The 21,983-nt window shown below is 37.5% G+C and overlaps 1 protein-coding gene across 1 annotated transcript in view; it reads right to left on the bottom strand.

Moving 5' to 3' along the window:
• ILDR2 (immunoglobulin like domain containing receptor 2) overlaps positions 1–21,983 on the bottom strand; it is a 53,753-nt gene that overhangs the window by 16,511 nt on the left and 15,259 nt on the right. Inside the window, exons 4-7 of the mRNA XM_015820123.1 lie at positions 6,716–6,772; positions 3,708–3,854; positions 1,778–1,954; positions 1,485–1,598 (exon numbers count right to left, since the gene is read on the bottom strand). Coding sequence (XP_015675609.1) covers positions 1,485–1,598; positions 1,778–1,954; positions 3,708–3,854; positions 6,716–6,772 — 495 coding nt within the window. The remainder of the gene's footprint in view (positions 1–1,484; positions 1,599–1,777; positions 1,955–3,707; positions 3,855–6,715; positions 6,773–21,983) is intronic.

The following is a 21,983-nucleotide window of genomic DNA, read 5'->3' as shown; positions in this document are numbered from 1 at the left end:
CAGGGCTTTTCAACTGGTGGTACACGTACCACCAGTAGTACTTTAGCATCTGGCAGGTGGTATGTGACTCCTAGCCAAGTGTACTGGGGGAGGGAATCAGCTAAAGCAGCGCTGCACAGACCTGGAGATCAGCTGGAACTGCAGAACTTGGCAGAAGCCCTAGGATCAGCGCATGTGGCGACATGGTAATTGGAGCTTTCGGACACCCAGAAGAGAAAAGGAGGAGGAGGGCAGAGAGAAGAGAAGGGGCAGGTTTTGGCAGGAGAGGGAGAGAAAGAGCGAGAAGAGGCTTTTCTTACCAAAGCAGTGAGGAGAGACAGAGTGAGCGGCCTGTTTTCGGGCGAAGGGTGAGTGAGCGAGCGGCCTGTTTAGCGAATGGCGTGTTTTCGGGCGAAGGGTGAATGAGCGAGTGGCCTGTTTAGCGATCAGTGTGTTTTCGGGGGAAGGGCATGTGAGTGAGCGGCGTGTTTAGTGAGCGGTGTGTTTTCGGGGGAAGGGCATGTGAGCGAACAGCCTGTTTAGCGAGCGGCATGTTTTCGGGGGAAGGGCGCATGAGCGAGTGACCTGTTTTGGGGGGAAGGGCGAGCGAGTGAGCTGGGTAGGAGCCCCAAGATTGGTGTGCGCTTCTGCAGGGCTATGGGGGCTCAGCAGGAGCCCAGGATCGATGCACGCAGCTATAGCTGATCAGTGCTTCTGCTGAGCCCCCAGAAGCGCCGATCAGCTGGACCCCGGCGCTGATCCTGGCATTTCTGCTGAGCCCTGACAGCCCTGCAGAAGCGCCGATCAGCTGTCAGGGCTCAGCAGAAATGCCAGGATCAGCACCGGAAGGAAGGAAGGAGATGGGAATGAGAAGGAGGGAAGGAAGGAAGGAAGGAAGGAAGGAAGGAAGGAAATGGGAATGAGGAGGAGGGAGGGAGGGAGGGAGAGAGGGAGGGAAGAAAGGAAAAAGGAAGGAAACCCCTCCCCCACAGTAACCACAATGCTAATGCGGCCCTCAATGAAATTGAGTTTGACATCCCTAATATAAAAGGTTAAGTGAATCTGTTTTCCCCATTGGCTTGTCAAAAGGTTGCAGCCATCATAAATATGAATCAGTTGCCAAGCATCCGAATGTAAATCACATGACCCTAGAAATGCTGAAACAGTTCTAAGTGTGAAAAATGGTCATAAGTCACTTTTTTCTGTGCCGTTGTAACTTCAAACAGTCACTAAGTGAACTGTTGTAAGTCGAGGACTACCTGTACTTTATCACTTTTCTTCTTCTTTTTTTTTTGGTCATCAAGTTTTTGACACATTTCTAGATGACTGGTGGTACTCGGATAGTGCCATATCCTAAAAGTGGTACTATGGGTGAAAAGGTTGAAAAGCCCTGACCTAAAGGGTACAATAAGGCGATGAGCATGGTCTGTGTTAAAATTCTGTAATATTTTAAATAGAAGCAAGGATGACATTAATTTGAAATAGTTGATAAAACTGTTTCTCACATCTCTCGCGCATCCTTCTGGCTGGGTCAAACTGAGCCAATTCTTTCTCAACGTAGTATAGCACCTTCATAGAATCTCTGTCTTTGTCAGTTTGTATTCGGTAACCCTTGTGCACTGCATAGAGAAGTAAGTGATTAGTATATGTAGTCTTTCTAGGAAACAAATATCTAATATTCCATTAGGAGGTCATTGTCCTATGATATATAAATGTCCTAAATTTTTAAGTGTTTAGAAATATGTTTTATTAAATAATAATAGAGAGATGAATAATAATAGAGAGATGAAGAGATTACCACTTTGTGCTCCTGCCCCAGATTCACTGGGTGCCAAGGGAGGTAAATGTGACTTCTCCACAAGGACAGCATGAGATGGGACTCCACTACCCAAAACAGTAGGGATACAGTATGGACCTGGGATTGATGTGACTGCTGGAGGATATCCAGCCTTTGCAGCTTTTCCTGCTTCATACACTGAAAAAAAAGAGTAACAAGTAATACTTCAAATATATCAAACAGTAACTGTCCTTCCCTGGTTCAGCTAACAGATGATACTTAGTCAATCTTGGTTGAATGTGCAGAAGGATAAGATCTGATCATTATTTGAATGGGAGATCATCAGGAAATCTCAGGACTGGAAGCGGAAATAGAAAACCTAAAAATCATCAGCTGAGCACAATCCAGAAGATTTGCCAGACTTGTGTTTCCTCAATCCTGGAAATTTAGAGTGGGGAGGATATGGGGGGGTTAAGGATTGTAATGGAAATTTAGTGAACTCATTTTAAAGAAGCAATCTCACTAGAAGGTATCCCAGATCACAGTTTACATATTACTTCCCCAGCCAAATCTGGTTTTTGAACTGGTTATTTGTACATCATTGAACACAATGATTCCTCTCTTAATCGCATAGTAGTTTACCTTTACATTTAGTACCATTGACAGCTTCAAGTTAGTATAAAAGACAACTTGTTGGACAGATATGGTAACAAACTATGACTAATACAAACAAAAATGTGCACAAAGAAATCATATGAACGTTCTTTCTCATCATATAGTCATTTTGATTCAGAAAGATGGGTGCCATTTTATACATTCAGTCAATGAGAATTTAGAAGCATACCTATCTTCTCCAGTACAATAATCCAGACCATTTTTAAGTAACTGAATTTGCAAATGAATGTAAGTCTCATCTAACCCACCACTATTGATTGAAGCTGCTGAAATGTTATGAAAAACATTTAAATCATCAAAAATTAAACAGCTGCTTTAAAAAAAAAATAACACTTTTAAAAGTTAATATTGCAAAATCACACCCAATAGTGGCTTTGTGCTAGCTGTAAATATATCTGCTAATTGAAACCGGAGAAACTTGCAAATTGTCTGTGCCATTCTCCATATTAATTCCAAAGTTCTCAACACTTTAAGATGAGTTCTTGAGAAAGCTTGTGGAATTGCAGATAAGAAGAATGACAAAATCTGGGTGTGCTAGCAGAAAAAAATCTCACAATTAGGTACATTGTCCTACGCTAGCAGTACAAATAAATTGTAAACTGCCAAAAGACTTTGATAGTCACAAGTTAAATAAAAAACAAAACAGTAACTTGGTTATACAAAAGGCCAAAGGTAGTTATACCAACAGACATGTTTTAAAAATGTTCTAAAGCAGGGGTCCCCAATCCCTGGGCTGCAGACTGGTACCAGTCCATGGCTGTTAGGAACCAGGCCATGCAAGCAGCAGGCAAACAAGAGAAGCTTCATCTGCACATGTGTGGGATCTAGGTTATGCGCAAAACCATTGTCCTCCTCCCCTCCCCCCGGTCCATGGAAAAATTGTCTTCCACAAAACCGGTCCCTGGTGCCAGAAAAGTTGGGAGTCCTGTTCTAAAGCAATGTTTTCCAAGTTCAGTAACTTGGAAAAGTAGTCCAACTTTATTCAACATCCAGTAGTTAAAACAAAATTAGTTAAATATGGTTTCACCTAGACTGGGAATATCTTGTTGCTATCCCATGGATAACAACATCTATATGAAATTTAGTACTCTGAAAGGCCAGATAATTTAAATTTTAGCTTTTTATACTGATTTTTGTACTATATGTACCCTAACTATAGCTTTCAAGTCCATATAGCACATAAATTTTTTTTATATAAAGAAATATGCCAGACAGACAATGTATCTTGATGAAAGATTTGCTTACACGTTGATCCACATTGTAAATAGTCACTCACATGCTCGTGGACAGCAGCAAGTATCTGGACAGCAAGGGCAACGAATGTAACAGCAGCAGTTATGAGGACAGCATTGGCACCAGCAAATCCCAACTAGGAGAAAGAAAAGGAAAGCCCCCAGGATCACCAAGCCCACAAACATCCATTCTGTAAACAAAAAGAAGATAAATGAATGAAAAGTTGGAGATGTCAAACAATAACTGACTAATAATCAATAAAATACAAATAAATGAATATATATATATGCTAAAAACAAGTGCTAATCTTTATAGCATAATTTAAATCAGTTGACATTAAAACTAGACCCATGAATCTCAGTCCTAGAGTTATTTAAGACAGAAGAAATAGTATTTCCTGAGAGGGTCTATAAGGAGTAATACACTGTATAATATAATCAAGGAGAATGGCAATATAATGACACACATGTGTCTGAAATGAAAACCTCAAAATCCCCTTTTTGCTAATTTCAAACGGGTATTTATTCTGCTAGTCAAAACCTGAACTTGTTAGCTAAATGAACAGCCAAAATTAAAATTGGACATGCAGGGTGGTGAGGATTTCCATCTAGAGTATTACTGAAGTTAAGGTATGGGATTATTTTGACATACATCAAGCAATGAAATAATAAATAAAATAATTAATAATAAATGTCATAATAAAAACAGTGTAACTATAATATACAATAATTCAAACTTCATGAAGTTGCCATATCATAAAAGCTCATAATAAAATATATCTTACAGCAATAATCAATTTATGCTGTTTGGGTGCTGTCTGATACCACCTTGGTATCTTTGCAGATGTTTCATTACCAAACTAGGTAATATTATCACCACACTAGGTAAGATCATCACTTACTAGATAACATGAAATGAATGCAAGAAAACTACCAAGTTCAGAGAGCACCAAGGACCCCACCAGAGCTACAAATATTCACTTCTATCAATAATCAATCTTGAAAATAGCCATTCCCATGCCAGCCATTTCTTTATTGTTTGGCACCTCAACAAATGAAATATATCTTTGTGGTCTTTCTAAATGTCAATAGAAAAGAAGCTATCCTTAATTTGAACAACAAGCTAAAATGATGACCACTTTGTGTAACTAAAATTATGGGTTTATTGGATTTATGAAGAAGGCTGTACTGTTGAAAGAGAACTTTAGATTTTTAAGTACACTTGATCTTATCCAAAAGACCAGGAAACAATTTAGCAATTCTTTATTAATTTATGTTTAAACTAGAATATATACATCCAATTGTTGTAACTGGAATCAACATCTAAGAACAATGCAACTAATTACTGTAGACTAGGTATAGAAGGCTAGTAATGGAATCAAAATTCCCTAATGTGGTGCTGTCCATAAATGTTGGTATTCAAATCCAATGAACCCAGGCAGCCATCATTCTGGTGGGGAATGAAAACCAATACATCTCAAAAAAACATATTGGTGAAGTCTGCTCTGAATATGGCATGACATAAAGAATGGCCAGTCTTTGTATTGCCAGGATCTTTTTTTGGAGTAGGAGAGCCAAAGCAGGGAAGATGATGGTGTAAAGAAAGTAGACCCATGCAATACACTCATAAAAATAATTTCTGGTTTGTTTTTTTATGTTTTAAATGGGAACATTGTCCCAAAGGTGCTTTTTTCATGAGGCAACTGGACTTTCTTGTTTTTCTTTGAAGACGTTTTGCTTCTCATCCAAGAAGCTTCTTCAGCTCTGACTGGATGATGGGGAATGGCAGGATTTATACTACTTGCAGACAGCTGGTCATTTTAGAGAGTCGTTGAAGCCCCTGGAGGCTTATCTGTGTAATCAGGGTCACCTGAGTAGTGCAAAAGGGTGTGTAGCCTTCTTGGAACTGTTGAACCACCCCAAAGATAAAACAGCCAGACACAAACTGAGCAATGTGATATATGGAGTACAATGCAGTGAGCCATGTGCAGATCTGTACATTGGGGAAACAAAACAACCACTTCATAAGCGCATGGCCACAACATAGGAGAACAAACCTATTAGGACAAGATTCAGCAGTGCATCTGCATTTAAAAGACAAAGACAACTCTTTTGGAGACAGCAAAGTCCACATTTTAGACAAAGAGGACCGCTGGTTTGAAAGAGGGGTCAAAGAGGCCATCTGTGTCAAAACTGAACAGCCCTCTCTCAACAGAGGGGAGAGATGTGACATCATCTATCTCCAGTCTACAACACAGTCCTTCAACAGTTCCAAGAAGGCTCCAAACCGATTTGTACTACTCAGGTGACCCTGATGACACAAATAAACCTCCAGGGGCTTCAACGACTCTAAAAAATGCAAATGACCAGCTGTCTGCAAGAAGTATAAATCCTGCCATTCTCCAACCATCCAGTCAGAGTTGAAGAAGCTTCTTGGATGAGAAGTGAAACATCTTCAAAGAAAAACAAGAAAGTCCAGTTGCCTCGTGGAAAAAGCACCTTTGGGACAACCATGACCTGGATGACTGAGAATCTCCATAGACAAATGGGAACATTGTTTTAAGTATACAGTAAATTTGACCTCTAAATAATGTAAGCTTTCTTACCGAAACAATAATAGTAAACTATAAAATCAGGCTTGGGGTTGACATTCATACATCCCTAGCCCTTCAAATTCACTCAACCCTGATTTTAATATTTGCCTGAATTATATCAACTATACTAATAATTTCAAGAAGAAAGTTTGTATACTCCAAATAGTATTTAGAACATAAACATACTTCCCATGAAGTATCCTAATTCACTTACACAATCCTAGCCCCTGAGCTATTCGGAGGGAAGGCAAGATATAAATCTAACGAATAAATCAATAAAACACTCTTTTTACATCACATCTTGACCTGTTAAAATCTTACCACTCCCTCCCCCACCCTCCGTAAATTGCAAAAACTTACTGAAGAGGTAATGAACTCAGGCTACAAGTAAAAGCAGAATTCATGAACAAGGTGCAGTAGAAAATAGAAGAACAGAAAAGTGTTAGATGGCAGAGTACCTGACATAATATCCACAGCAAAACTGGGCAAGAGACCAGCAAGCATCCCTGTCCTGCCTAGAAAAGACCAGGAGGAATGGAAAGAAGGAAGTTAGTGCAGGAAAATCACTCCCCATTCTTTGCCTTAACATTAAGCTCATTTATCTGCATCGTATAAAGCCTATACATGCTCTTTCAGAATACTGATCATCTGTGCTTTATTTCTCATCAGTACAGTGTGATGAAATGCTTACTGTTTTACATATTGTAACATGTTCATTATAAGATATATTCCATATATAATGCTGCAATATGCTAGCTGATACCATAAGACTTTGACAGATCATCTTTTGTGTTCTCTTGACCATTATTATTATTATTATTATTATTATTATTATTATTATTATTATTATTATTATTATTATTATTATTATTTAAATTTATATACCGCCCTATCTCCCTTACGGGACTCAGGGCGGTGAACAGGCAATAATAAAAATCACAGTAAATATTACATAAAAGCCTGCTCTAAAATATAAAACCCCTATCAAAACCCAATCAAAACTACGCCAGGCTGGCCGCATGGAGCAGATGAGTTTTCAGGGCTCGGCGGAAGAGGCGCAGGTCCGCAATTGTACGTAGGTCGGGGGGCAGGTCATTCCAGAGGGCAGGAGCTGCCACAGAGAAGGCTCTCCCCCTGGGGGTCGCCAGCCGGCATTGGCTGGCCGACGGTACCCTAAGGAGGCCCTCTCTGTGGGAGCGGACTGGTCAAAGGGAGATATTGATATGTTACCTAAAGGACTTAAACAATTTTCAAAAGCTTCACCCACAATACTGTCCATATTAGGCTGAACTTAATACTGTATGAATATTGTCTTTCTGTTCTGCATTTTATATTTGGTCCACATGGATCACTTCATGTTTTGATTTTCATTAAGTTTCACTGGCAAAATTTTAGACACAACGTAGGTAGATTTTAACATCATATGCTTTATCCTAACTAAGCAGGAGACAACTACACTTGGGATGGTTCAGGTTGCCATCAGCGCAAGAACGCAGGTGAGTATACAGTAATTGCTCTTTTACCACATCAAGATTTTCCTTTGTAGGATCTTTCCCCAAGATGGTTGCTGAACAATAAGAGGATTTTTCTCTCCTGCTAATAATCTGCTGATTTTGCTGCCAAAGCTGATTCTTTGGCAGGGTTGTTCCCTGGATTTCAATGGAAGCACTTAGGAATGACCCAAGATGACTTTTGGACAACCATGGACCCACCCGGGAAGAGGAATCTTGAAGATTACAGTTCCCAATAGGAGTGGCCGGAAAATCAGGTGATCAATCTTTTCTTCTTGGCTGATCTTTTTTTTTAAACAAGACTGAGTTTTAATCACTTGAAGTTTCTATTTTACTTTGCTTTTTATCTCTAAAAGTTAATTGACTAGTTCAGGGGTAGGCAACCTTGGCTCTTTTATGACTCGTGGACTTCAATTCCCAGAATTCCTGAGCCAGCATGGCTGGCTCAGGAATTCTGGGAATTGAAGTCCACGAGTCATATAAGAGCCAAGGTTGCCTACCCCTGGACTAGTTGAATGCTGACTTATTTTAATCCTGTTAGACTTTATCTGTTTTCTCTGCCTCTTTTTTGGGATCTACTTTGCTGTTTTGAATAACTATTGCTTCTCTGTAAGAAAGTTATGCCACGTTCTTAGATAGTGAAAGTGTCTTGACTTGCTTTATATTTATATTGAACTTTCACTCAGGGATTTTGCATTTTATTAATTTTCAAAAAACTTAAGAGCTTATTTTTTTAAATTTTCTTTTAATTTTGGATTGAAATATCCCAAAAAATATGCTCCCTGTTTCTCTATACATTTTTCACTGTGAGGAATATCACTTCAGCATTCTTTCTTCCCTGTCCTTGAAGAGCTTTCTTATCTCAGATTGCTAAGCTACAAGAGAGCAAATAATGTATCAGTTTACAGACAAGCCACTGTGGCTGGCATTTGTGAAAAGCCTGCTTTTTAACATATAAACTTTTTTTTTAAGCTTGATAAAATAATAATGGCTACAAAGAATGCCCAGATGCAAGTAACTGCGGTTAAACTAGATTTAAAAAAGGAACTTGGTTTGAAATTGGCAAATTCAATGGAGAAGACTGAAAGAAATATGCACTTTACAAACTTAGAACTGACCGAATGGTTAAGTGATAAACTGATCTCCCTTAAGAAGATTGAGGGAGATTGGGGAATGGATTTATTATATTCAACTGGAAAACAATTTCATCTGGATTCTTTTGGAAGATAGATTGATTTTGGAGAATGGATTTATTACATTTCATCAACTGATAAGAGATGTTATTAAGAAGTAAACAAAGATATTTGATTCAGGACAAATCAGAGTTAATTGCTGGGATGCTTTGGGATAGATAAGAAGTTGAATACAAAAATATTGTTAACAGAAGTTTTTAAATTTTAATCTTGTCTTCTTTTTTGTTATTCTACCTGTTAATTATTTTGTTATTAATATAATAGGTAGATGACAGGTTAATAATTTTCAAATAGACTTAGAAGTTTAAAAATTTGGGGCCTGTTTTGGAAGAGGGTGGAAAACTAATATTGTTGAAATATAATTATTAGTAATCAACTAGGGAGTGATAATATATGTATACATGTTTGTGTCCTTTTTTAATGCACTTTTTAATGTCTTTCTTTCTTTGGTTCATTTCTGTAAAAAAAAACCTTTTGGGGGAGTTTTGTTTTTAATAAAAATTCAAGATAAAAAAAGATTTTCCTTTATAAATGGACTAAGGCAGTGGTGGTGAACCTATGGCACGGGTGCCAGAGGCAGCACTCGGAGCCCTCTCTGTGGGCACACGTGCCGTTGCCCCAGCCTTGCCCCACGACCCCACCAGCAGCCCCCCTGGAGGAGAGGCACCTCCGAGCGTGGCCCATGTGGAGCAGCACAGCCAAGGACATTGCAGCCAGGCAGCGTAGACAAGACTCTGCCCTCATGGCCCATCATGCACAGTTGATGCTGTGGGGCGCAGGCAGAGGACGTGGCCACCATGGCGCTGCTGGGCTGCTTGGGCAATCTGCGGCGGGCCCTGGAGACGGTGAGTGGCCCTGCAGGCAGGCAGGGTGGGGGCGGGGCAGGGTTGGAGCTGGGGCAGGGCCAGTTTTTGGGCACTTGGTCTCTAAAAGGTTTGCCATCACTGGACTAAGCCTTTATTTATGTATCAGTTGAGGTTAATTCTTGAGGGCTCAGTGCAAAGGTTATAGCTACTTTAATCTCTGAGGGCGTAAACTACATAAAGTTTCTGCATTATGTACAGGACTAGGAACTCTGGTGGCGCAGTGGTTAAAGCCCAGTATTACAGGTAAACACTGTCCATAGTCTGGAGCTTGATCCTGATGGGCCTCAGGGTTGACTCAGCCTTCCTTACTTCCAAGGTCAGTAAAATGAGAACCCAAACTGCTGGAGGCAATATGCAAATAATGCTTACATTGTAAACTGCCCAGAAAGTACTATAAAATGCTATGGGGTGGTATTTAAGCTTAAATGCTATTACTTTTGCTATTATACATATTATTTGTATACATGTAATATATCCAGACACTATTATAACCATTTTAAATGGCTATGCTTTCTGCATCTATTATTACAGCTTGGATTCTAAGCCACTCATTTCATTTTTTACATTTAGGCCACTCATTACTCAGCTAACATTTACATGATTTGGAATTGAATTTCTATCTATGTTTTTGTTCTTTGAAACTGCGTATTTCAGCTTTCATGTATTGTATAAGAAGCATAATAAAACAGAACACTGCTGCAAAACATGGGACAAGCTTCATTTTAAAGAAACAAACTTCGCAGTTTCATATGTGTGATGAATATGAAAGTTATTACATGAGCAGAATTTATTATTACTACTCAGATTCTATATTGAATGTTGCATTCAATGTATGTGTATATCATTGATTTTCTTAAAGATGTATTCAATTCCTTCATATAAGGTTTAGGAACCGATTCCAAACAGATTTGAGATCTTTCAGACCGATCTGAGAATTTTCAACAACCATTTAAAGAAGAATCAGTACGAAATATTACAATTAAAGCAGTAGGGATAGAGGTAAATATGCTTCAGAGTCTGTAATCTTCAGAGCCTGTTCCCACTCTTAATACATAATGAATAAGTATGGGAGGCCTATTTTATGCATACATCCATGAGGCATACATTTATTTGTTTCTATAGCATTGCACTTGTAGAAGAAAACTTTACATTCCACTGGTAAAGACCAGGAAAGAATATCTAAAAATAGATAGCATACGGTAAATAAAACCAGCTCAAACAATCTGACTTGAAATGCTTTAGAATCTTTTCTTCACCACGGACCCTCTTTAAATGCCTTTTGTGGCCATGGGCCATGGCCATGGACTTCCAAGACTTAACTCAAGATTTAAATCATAATATTTCTTCAACCCTTTGTGGACCCTCTGTGATGATATCCTGGACCCCCAGGGGTCCATGAACCACAGGTTGAGAGCCACTGCTGTAGAAAACCAAAGTTCTTTATTGTGGTACTCAAAGAAAAAATGAGATTATTGGAAGATGCACAGACAAGTGTGCATGGTGTGCACGAAAGGCAAAGTGTCTGGCAAAAATCCCTAACTTTTGGAAGTTTCCAATTATGGGCTCTGAGCAGACACCAAATCCTTATTATTTGTGAATTACAAAAACTCATTAAAGAATCAATGGTTATCAACTGGATTAATTTTGATTTTTAATACTATTATAATTAGTTTCAAAACATCTTCATTAAGAACTTGTCTGTGTTATTTAATTATAATTGTTAATTATAATTGTACTGATGTTATCTAGTTTGGAAATGAAACACCTGCAAGAAAACCACAAAGCTCAGAGAGCACCAAGGAGCCACAATTATAATTGTCCACTGCCAAAGCAAAAATATGCACTACATTCATACCTATTTTTCTAACTATGTTTTTGTGATCTGTTGTAGTTCATTAATGCTTTTTATAGTGTTCTGTATTATAACCATTAATCATGAGTAACTTGTCAACACTGCAAATACTGTATATTCTTGCTTTGACAATATGCAAGAGTTTAGAGTTGTAACACAGAGGTGTCAAACTGCCGACCCACGGGCCGGACACGTTATGCAGAAGCCGCGTCCACCCCATTACAGGCAATGGCAAAACAGTCCCGATACATTGCACAATGTCACGTGATGTCGTGGGTTTGACATGTCTGTTGTAACAGAATGATAAACATGATCTTTCACATAGGATTTTCATTTTTCTTTTAAAAATAAAAAAAAATATTTTCATCATCATGCAAATGGAGCTTATTTAGAATACTGCATTTATTTCACAAGTATATATGATTGTATGCCAACAGGGTTTTTTCCCCAACCAAACTAATCAGTCGCTCAGCATTTTTCCAAATCTCAGATGTTCAAAGCAGCTGTAACTCACTCTTACATGACAGGCAATCTCAGTCAAAATTCTGACTTATATAGATCAGCTACTGCATTAATTACTCAATTACTGTGTTACCAACATCCATGGCTTTGGGGCTTTTTGAGACAATAGACTTAAGTCACTTCTCTTTTTTGGGATTGAAGAGAGAGAAAGGAATCCATGCTCCAATTTCAAACACTTTCCTTTTCTTAAGAGTTGTTGTAAAAGATAGGAAATGTTTCTCTCACTATGGAATATTACTTTCTTACCCACTGTGCTATATTTTTTGTTAATTTAACTGCAACTTTCAAATGTTATTTTCCTTTCTAGTAGCTCTATTTTTCCCATTAAGTAAGACAGCAGCTGGAGAGGATGTGGAAATTTTGACAGGAAATATGACAGGAATAGCAGGGCAGGCAAGGTCTTGGAAAGAAATACAGTTTCATTTAGTTTGCCAAGATTAACTAATTTTTATGTGTATCTCAAGTTTAAAAACAATAAATGTACTAAGAATGGCTTCTTAAGATCTAATATTGGTTACGTTTAAACTTCTGGTTTGCAGCTGCAATAGCAGCAAAGCCCAACAGAAAAGGAAGAATGCAATAAAATTGATGCAAAATATCTCAAGATTTAGAGAATTATCACCCTGAATACTCCTAAACTGTGATCACTATAAAACAAAATAATATTATCTATTCATGTTTTGGCAAGTCTTAGCAAACAACCGTATTAGTCAGGACTGCCAGGAATAATCCTGGATGATCCACTCCCAAGAGAGATTAATAGCTGGCTTCCAAAAATACAATGTTCTTCAGACACTGTACACACCTTCTCAAAAATTATTTTCTTTTCTGGTTTCACAGATTTCTTCTCCCTCCCTTTCTGTTCACCAGTGTTCCAAGAAATAAAATCTGTAATGGAATTCACTAAAGCTCTCTTTTTATTAACCACTTCAGCAAAACACTGGGTAGAAAAGCAACGCCTAAATCTGAAACAGCTAGTAGATTTGAATGTGTCAGCATTCCCAATATCCAACCTGCTTTAAACCTAAGTAATTCTGCCACAATCATTTTTTTTCCCTATGCACTGAATTAATTCAGTGATAACCCTTCTCCCTACCGGTGTGTAATTCTCCCGATTCTTATTTTTAACGGCTGTTAAGTAGGCTGCTGAAAAACTCCACAGCTGACCCAGCCATTCTTTTTAATACCGGTGGTTTCCACAGCAACCGAAGGGGGAAGATAACACACAGGCTTGTCATGAATGCTTGCTAATTGAAGGCCAACTTTCTTCCTACAGGGATGAGCAACACGTGAACCAAAAATATATAGAAAGGACAAAAAAACACACATTGATTGTGGTAAGAAATGTTCTGAAGCTGCTGGAAATACCATATGAAAAAATGGAAGCTTTGATCAGTTAAAAAATGATATATTCAAAAAATAAAACAGCTGTGACTACATGATATTCCATAGGTTTACTTCTTAAAGAGGAGAGAATGCAAAATTAAGGAAGAGATCAGCAAATATAGAATTGCTAGAATTTTCAGAACAGAACTCTAACGTTCTTAAGAATGAGGCCTTCTGGATATAATTGACTACATTTTATACAAATTGGGAATTATGACATCATGTATATATAGGTTCTAGAATGATCACCCCAAATTAGCTTGCATTCAAGCATCAAATTAAAATCAAATACATCATGCTCAGGACATCAGTTTGGAATGACTGTTTAAAAGCATTTGATTCAAGTCTGAGTGTAGCAATTACCAAGACCAGTAGTTCTCAATCTGTGGTCCACCGACCCTTGGGGCCACAATGTCGTCACAGGGGAGTCCACAAAGGCTTGAAGAAATGTTATGATTTAAATCTTGAGTTAAGACTTGGTGGTCCATGTCCATGGTCCATGGCCTACAATGTATTTAAAAAGGGTCTGTGGTGAAGAAAATGTTGAGAACCACTGACCAAGACTATTCCTATCATTCAGTTGCTCTTTTATACTTATCAATGTATGTTGAACTAGCAGTCACATGAAGATGTAAATATCTTTTTAAGGGGTTATGTATGTTATTCAGTATTGGTTCCTCACACTTGATTATCAGGAAATACTTTTTAAAACTCAGAAGGACATTTCAGTTTCTATTTGATATGCTAAAGAATATAAATGAACAGATTCAAAGAAAAAACAAAAGTTCAAAGAAAAACAAAGAAAGATGGGAGGAGTATATGTTGAGCTGCGAAGGAAGAATCTATAAAAGTTCTATCAAACAATGCCAGGAAATCTGGAGAATGACACAGTGGCCAGCTGATTGGAAGAGGTCATTCTACACACCAATAACAAAGAAAAACTCAATAGCAAAGTATCATACAAAATCCTTAATTTCATATGTTATATGAAGTATTATAAAATAACACTTAAGATCATCCAACATCCAAAGCTGATTTACAAAGAATCATTGAAAAAGACAAAGAATGCCAAAACTGAATCAATATGTGTTTCATTGGTTAAACAAAAGCCTCACTTGTGTCTAATTAAAACAGAAAACTCAGAACATCTCAGATTATCACAACATGTTAAGGTCCCCATACAAAATGTCAGAAAGCCAATGAAACATGGTGAATCAGATTAAGTCTAGGTTGGAAAGGAAGTGAGAGAAGGCTATATATATTCTTCCTTATTTATTCAACCTATATACTAAATATACATTGAGGTAAGCCATATTGGAAGATCATGGGAGTGGTTTTAAATTTGGAAGAGAACTATCAATAATCCTTGCTATGCTGATCACACTACATTGATAGCTGGAAATATAAATCATATGGATGTTCTAGTGATAAAAATAAAACCAGGACTGTTTCAAGTAAGGGACATTTTTCCTGTGTGAAGCAAGTTTTAATTCCTGCACAGAAGAACATTTATTCCACATTTCACCTGTCCTCATAACTATACATGCAATATATCCAAGTCTGGCAGAGATGCCAAACTCAGTTCAAAATCAAAGCCTGAGCGTTGTGATGAGATGGGGGGAGGGGGGGAAAACAAATTTAAATAAATAAATAAATAGGGAACAATGCAATAAGTAAAAATAGCATATTAAGCTATCCAAGATAACACATCACTCCTCGTTCCTTTTGTTATTGCCTTTCCTTATTGAATAGGAAACTGAAGAAATTTAATAGATTCTTTTTATTAATGCAGACAAAACCCCTCCTGTTGTCATATGTCTGTTTCAGAGCAACTATTTCCCTGCTATGCTTTCTGTATGGTCCAATTTCTTAGGTCTGTCTCAAAAGGTCTGAATATTCAAATAGCAAGTTTACCTTTCTTTCATTAATAATAATCTAGCACATGCTGTCATTTTCTTCATTCCAACTGTCTACTGATTATACCTCTTGTACAAGTACATTTAACAGCTGGTTTTCAGTCATTTTGGTAAAACCACCTGCTGCCTCTCATGCTTAAGCAGAAATTTGAGCTGTGCATATAATCAAGTTGTAATAAAAATAGAGCAAAGCCGACAAAAGTAACTAGCACTGATTTCACTGGATAACTTCCTGAAAAACTTACAATAGACCCTTTCAAACTGAATATAGATATAATTTCAGAATGATCGTGATCATGTAGGCATCTTGAGAAATATGAAATTAACTTTTAATACTGTAGTGCATTTAATTGTATAATGTTTCCTATACTCTGTATGAGTTCAACAGGGCTACAAGAGTTTAGCTGCTGATTTTTATTTGTACTCAGTGTCCAATGCATCTCATTGTAATGTCCAACTATAATCAGTCAGCACTGATGGATTCCAGTTGTCCTGATAGCATTTCTCCATTGTGGCAATGTCCTGTGAAAACTGTCACCTTGCTAGCTAGACCTAGATTTTCAGGAAAGAAGTCCAAGTGTGAATGCAGAAATTGAATCTTCAGTGACATGTTGTGCATTGTTTTGTATGCTGTAAAAAGTTTGTCAACCAGCTGAATGTAGTTTGGTGCTCTGTGGTTGCCAAGAAAATTCTCAATGACATCCTTGAATGCTTTCCAGGCAATTTATTCTGGTCCCACTATTTCGTTGTTTGTTGCTTTCACAAAATTTTCATCAATCTTAATTTTATGTGAAGCGGAGCCAAACATAACTTGGTCAGGTCAACAAGTGGTTCATGTACCACGTTTTTCTGTCTTGGAACTAAATTATTTCGGAGTGGAATCAAATTCTTTCTATTTAATGTAATGAACTCTCTTGCACAATTGTACCATTTGCATATGTAACAACATAAATCCGAGCTGCAGTAGAGCCACTTATTTTAGATCTCCACAGGTATTCTAGTTGTACTTGGTGTACTAGATGTGTTTCAACAACATTTCTATGTTTTCCTATGTTTCTTCCATGTACTGAAGCGTGTGTATTTGCCATTGGGTTAAAACAGAAAATTTATATAAAATGGTACTGTATAGGTTAAATTATAGATTATTTTTGTGATTAGGAGCCAAAAATCTAAGATACACGTAAAAGTGTTCAGGAAGCAAAATATTTGTTATCTAGTGCTTTGTTTAGAAGACAGGAATGTATAAAATTGAGAAAGAAGACATATTCCCAGAGGTTAGCTATGGAATAAAAGCGAAGAAAAGCTAGACTGACCCTAAAGGTACAAAAAGACAAAACAATACCTTCAATTCTCCCCAACAAGAAAGCATTAGGGTTGAAAAAATAAACCTGGTAATAGGCTATAAGAAAAAAATAAATTACACATACTATCCTATAGGAAGACTATTACTGTAACTTTGGGATGTTTGGATTCTATTCTATAAAATATGAGGTTTGCCTGAGACATATGGTTTAGGTTTAAATAGCAATAGCACTTAGACTTATATACCATCTTACTGTGCTTTACAGCCCTCTCTAAGCGGTTTGCAGAGTCAGCATATTGCCCCCAACAATTTGGGTCCTCATTTTACCGACCTTGGAAGGATGGAAGGCTGAGTCAAACTTAAGCCGATTAGAATCGAACTGCCGAACTGCAGTACTGCATTCTCACCACTGTGCCACAACACAGTTACTGATATTCTGGTTATTTGGCAATATAAATCTACATTTTTTATTCTAGACATCTAAAGCATTGTACACTAAAGCATAAGATTAGTATATAAAAAAAAGATACTGTCTTCTTTGTATCATGTTTTTATCTTTATGGGTAACAAGACCATCAAATTGTCCAGAAAAACTAAGATAAAATAAGGCTGGACAAACATCTTTGAATCTGGAAGCATTTTTAAGACAGTAGTTAGGTGCAAAGTCTCTCACAGAAATGAGACAAGCAACTACCAACTGGGTTCATACTCGACAATTTATGGAAATCTCAGGAAATTAATAAGGTCTGGAACTCTTGGAATGGCTTTTTCAACAAGCGGGCCTGACCTAGGGTGAATTTTAAATAGGGATAATTTTTAAGGATTTTAAATAGTCACAGCCACTAATATTTGGATTTTAATTGGTTTTTAGAAGGGGTAATTCTGTATATTGTTTTAACATGCTGTGAGCCGCCCTGAGTCCCATGGGGAGAAGGGCGGCATATAAATTTTGTAAAATAAATAAATAAAATAAATAAATAAATAAGATATACATGAGATTATGAACCAGGGCAAAGAAAAATGGTCAGAATGACAGAACAAAGAAATAAGCAAACATGCAACTACATTGACAGCAAGTGAATTTAAGCATAGGATAAAAATATATCATAATTATGTTATTGAGGGCAGGCATATTGTTCATAGTTATATAATTGTGCAAATTTTCAGGAATTGTTCTGGGAGGCTTTAAGGAAAACTTCCAACGGTGTAAGTGTGCAGCCAAGCTGTAACATTCTTTTGACCTAAGCATTTCGTAACTTTTTCAAGTGCACAGAACAGGAAATATGTTTCTTGTAAATCAGAGAGGCATCCAGCAATCTTCAGGGAGATTTATTAACAGTGTGTGATCATTTAATTAATTCCTCCTTGCTCCCTCAGATAGAATTAAAGCTGCTTTCCCTTCAGTTCCCTTTTTGGGGGGATTGTCAAAAACAGTGGCAAATTTTGCCAGAGATCAAAGTTTTCACGGACAACAGAAATAGCCAAGCAGGCTGTTACCATAGAAACTTTTAGTAGCTGAGGCCTTTGAATTGAACCATTAACCTTTGTTAACAGTGTACAGCTGAGGTTGGCAAGTAATAAGGAATGATGGGGAGATCATTGGGCAATAAGTAGTATTTCAAAGCATTGTTAAAGGGGCAGGGATAAGACTGAACACAGACTGAAGAAGCTGCCAGCAGTGTCATACAAGTTATAGAAAAGGAAGATAGTTGAAGAAGCTGCACTACTTATAGCAGGGGTGTAAAATTCGCAACGTCACGTGACGGGTCGTGACGGGTCGTGATGTATCACGACTTTTTTTTCCATTGCCGGCAATGGGGTGGGCGCAGTTTCAGCATGACGCATCTGGCCCGAGGGCCAGCAGTTTGACACCCCTGACTTATAGGTTAGAGTAAAAATTATATAAAAAGGTCCTAAGGAAGAGCATAGGATCATGGAAAGCCCTGTCAGGCCACAGGCTATTTGCATGGGTGGTGGCTGCTACACTCTGTTGAGGAGATCACACTACTGGCCTAATTAGATTGAGAAGCCATCATAAATTACTCATGTCCTTGTCACCACATATGTAAATTATTGCAACATATCATATACAACATGGACCGCTTTTTAAGATGACTTGGAAGCTTCAAATAGTCCAAGTGCAATGGTTCGCTTAAGGAGTGATAGCAGATTCAGCCGTAGCAATTAATCGGTGGAACAGCTTCCCTCCAGAAATTGTGGGTGTTCCATACTTAAGATTTTAAAGAAAAGATTGGACAGTCATTTGTCCAGAATGGTATAAGGTCTTCGGCTTGAGCAGAGGATTGGACTAGAAAACCTCCAAGTTTCCTTCCAACTCTGTTATACTGTTACTGTTTTTAGATAGATAGATAGATAGATAGATAGATAGATAGATAGATAGATAGATAGATAGATAGATAGATAGATAGATAGATAGATAGATAGATAGATAGATAGATAGATAGACAGACAGACCTTTGTCATTTCTTTTACTGTGGGCACAATGGCACACATTAAAAATGAAATTTAGTTGCTTGCTCTCAAAGTGTACACATGCATAACCCACATTTAAATATACTATAAAAATGTATAGACCTATATCCTTACATATAAGTAACATATAAATATTAATCACTGTCCATCTTGAATACATAACGGAAGGAGGAAGCTTTAGAGTTCACAAGGTTAATACTGTATGGCAAAGATCCCCAACATTTGGGCACCAGGGACCACTTCCGTGGAGAGAGGTTTTCCCGTGGACCAGAGGGTGCGTGGTTTTGTGTGCTGCCTGCAGCTCACAGATGGGGCTTTGCTAGTCTGCGCGGCCCAGTTGCTGGCATGCCACAGCCTGGTACTGATCCACGGACCGGGGATTAGGGACCTCTGCTGTATGGAACAAAACTGTGACTGAATCTGGATGTTTTCTGTCTATATTACAATAATTAACTCTAGATTTTTATCTATCTATACATAATCCCAATATCTCAATCACTGTATTAGTTGATAACTTGATCCATTTCAAAATTCTGGTTATCCCCTTTAGATAGTGAAAGGACCATCTTTTCCAACAAGAATTTGCCTACTCCATACAGGGAGGGGTCTAACTTAGGGTTCCTAATCCACATGAGATGAAGTGTGTGAGAACACATCTAGGAAGCTATTCAAACCTGCTTTTCTACAGATTTCTCTTGTTCAAATTTTAGGTTTTAATGATTCCTAAGTAAACAGAATCTGTCACAACTTCTGTATTTTTAACCACTGAGTTTTGTTTGATTATGGCAGAATACAAATATAAATCAATCTTTCTGCAAATTTGAATACATGATATTTATGTGCAGTTATTTACATATTCAAAATAATATGTAAATATGGCAGGTGAATATGGCAGGTGCATGCTTAGACTCATTTTCAGTTAGTACTTTGTAAATCCTCTTCTGGTAGAAATAATAGTTTCCAAATGCTTCCTGTGGGTAACTAGCAGACTGTTGTTGCTGTTCCCTCACCCCCCTTCCTTATAGAACTTTTCTATCTTAGAAATAATCAGGTCTCCTTGTACACACTTATTGTTTGAGATTTTCCCATAGATTATCAATAATATCCAAATTTAGGAACTGTAAAGGTCATCCCAAACCTTTTAGCTTCATTTTTTTTTTGCTGATTGTAGGACAGTAGCTTCTAGGATGTATTGATATTTAATGGAATCAGTTCTTCTGTCCACCCACACAAGTATTTCCTGTGCCACTTGGTGCCATTAATAGCGCCACCCCCATGCTTAACAGGATGTTCTCTTCTTTAAATGCTCCATCCTTTTTTTCTCCAAGTATATCTTTTGTGATTATGGTGAAACAATTCTGTTTCTGTTTCATCACTCCAAAAAATATTGTTCTCAATTGTTTCAGGCTTACCTGAAGTATTTAGATAATACTTTTCTGATGAAGGTTTCCTTCTGTCAACTTTTTGATGAAGATCGCTGCGATATAAACAACGCTTTACTGTGGATCTATGGACAACTCTTCAGTATCAGCTAACCTTTTCAACAAGCTATTTGTGTTGATCTTTTGCAGATCTGGGAAATTGGGGTACAGTTCTAGGGGAGAATTTTTTTCTTGGCTTCCAAGCTAATGTTGGGTATTTCAGCAAGATAATAGTTCTTAATACCTCCAACTTTGTTATCAGGTACTTAGAGGAAAGAAAAAAAGGTTTTTGAATGTATAATAAATTGTTCTAAAAATTGGCCTGGAGCTCATTCTACTGTACTGTACATATACAGTATTTTAGGACAGTGAGATCCCGAGGCACCTTGTTGTGAAAGTAATCATCTCAGAAGAACATTTCTGCATTGAGTATTGGGGAAGAGACTGGCATCTATCTCCAAGGAGATCCGAACTGCCAGCTGCTAATCTATGATTCAGAATATCAATGGACTGAATCCCAAACATCAGCATTCCATGCATTTCAAAGATAACATCTGTTTTAATTATAGCAAAGCACGCTACCGGAAGCCTTTAACAAAATAATATAAAATCAGAATAATTTATTTAGATTGTCATAGCTTAAGTAATCTACTGATGAAGGGTTTTCTGTCTTCTATTTTATATTGTATTGTATAATATGTATTTTTCTCCTGAATATTTAAAACTGACAGTATTTAAAATACATTTCTACTATGTATACATATGTATACAGAACTCATAGTTAATTATTACATTAATCCAGGGGTGTCAAACTGCTGGCCCACGGGCCGGATGCATCATAGCGAAACCGCGCCCATCCCATTGCTAGCAATGGCAAAAAAGTCACGATACATTGCAACACGTCACGTGACGTTGCGAGTTTGATACCCCTGCATTAATCCATTCTAAAATCTGCCAATAGAAGTATCTCTAATTTCTTGCTATGGATGAAAGAAATTATATCTCCCTCAATTCACCAAACCACATACATTCTGCAAAGGTAAAACTTGTTTATCTTCTAAACATTATTTATTTATTTATTTTATTTATTTTTAAGACTTATATGCCGCCCTTCTCCCCACGGGACTCAGGGCGGCTCACAGCATATTAAAACAACATAGTACATTTCCCCAATAAAAGCCAATTAAAAACCAAATATTTGTAGCTGTGTCTCTTATTAAAATCATTAAAAATTATCCCTATTTAAAATTCACCCTAGGTCAG

The sequence above is a fragment of the Protobothrops mucrosquamatus genome, unplaced genomic scaffold (assembly GCF_001527695.2).
Source record: "Protobothrops mucrosquamatus isolate PMUCROS unplaced genomic scaffold, P.Mucros_1.0 scaffold1070, whole genome shotgun sequence".
NCBI classification, from domain to species: Eukaryota; Metazoa; Chordata; class Lepidosauria; order Squamata; family Viperidae; genus Protobothrops; species Protobothrops mucrosquamatus.
The sequence above is the reverse complement of the archived record's forward strand: the minus strand, read 5'-3'. Positions and strand labels throughout refer to the sequence as shown.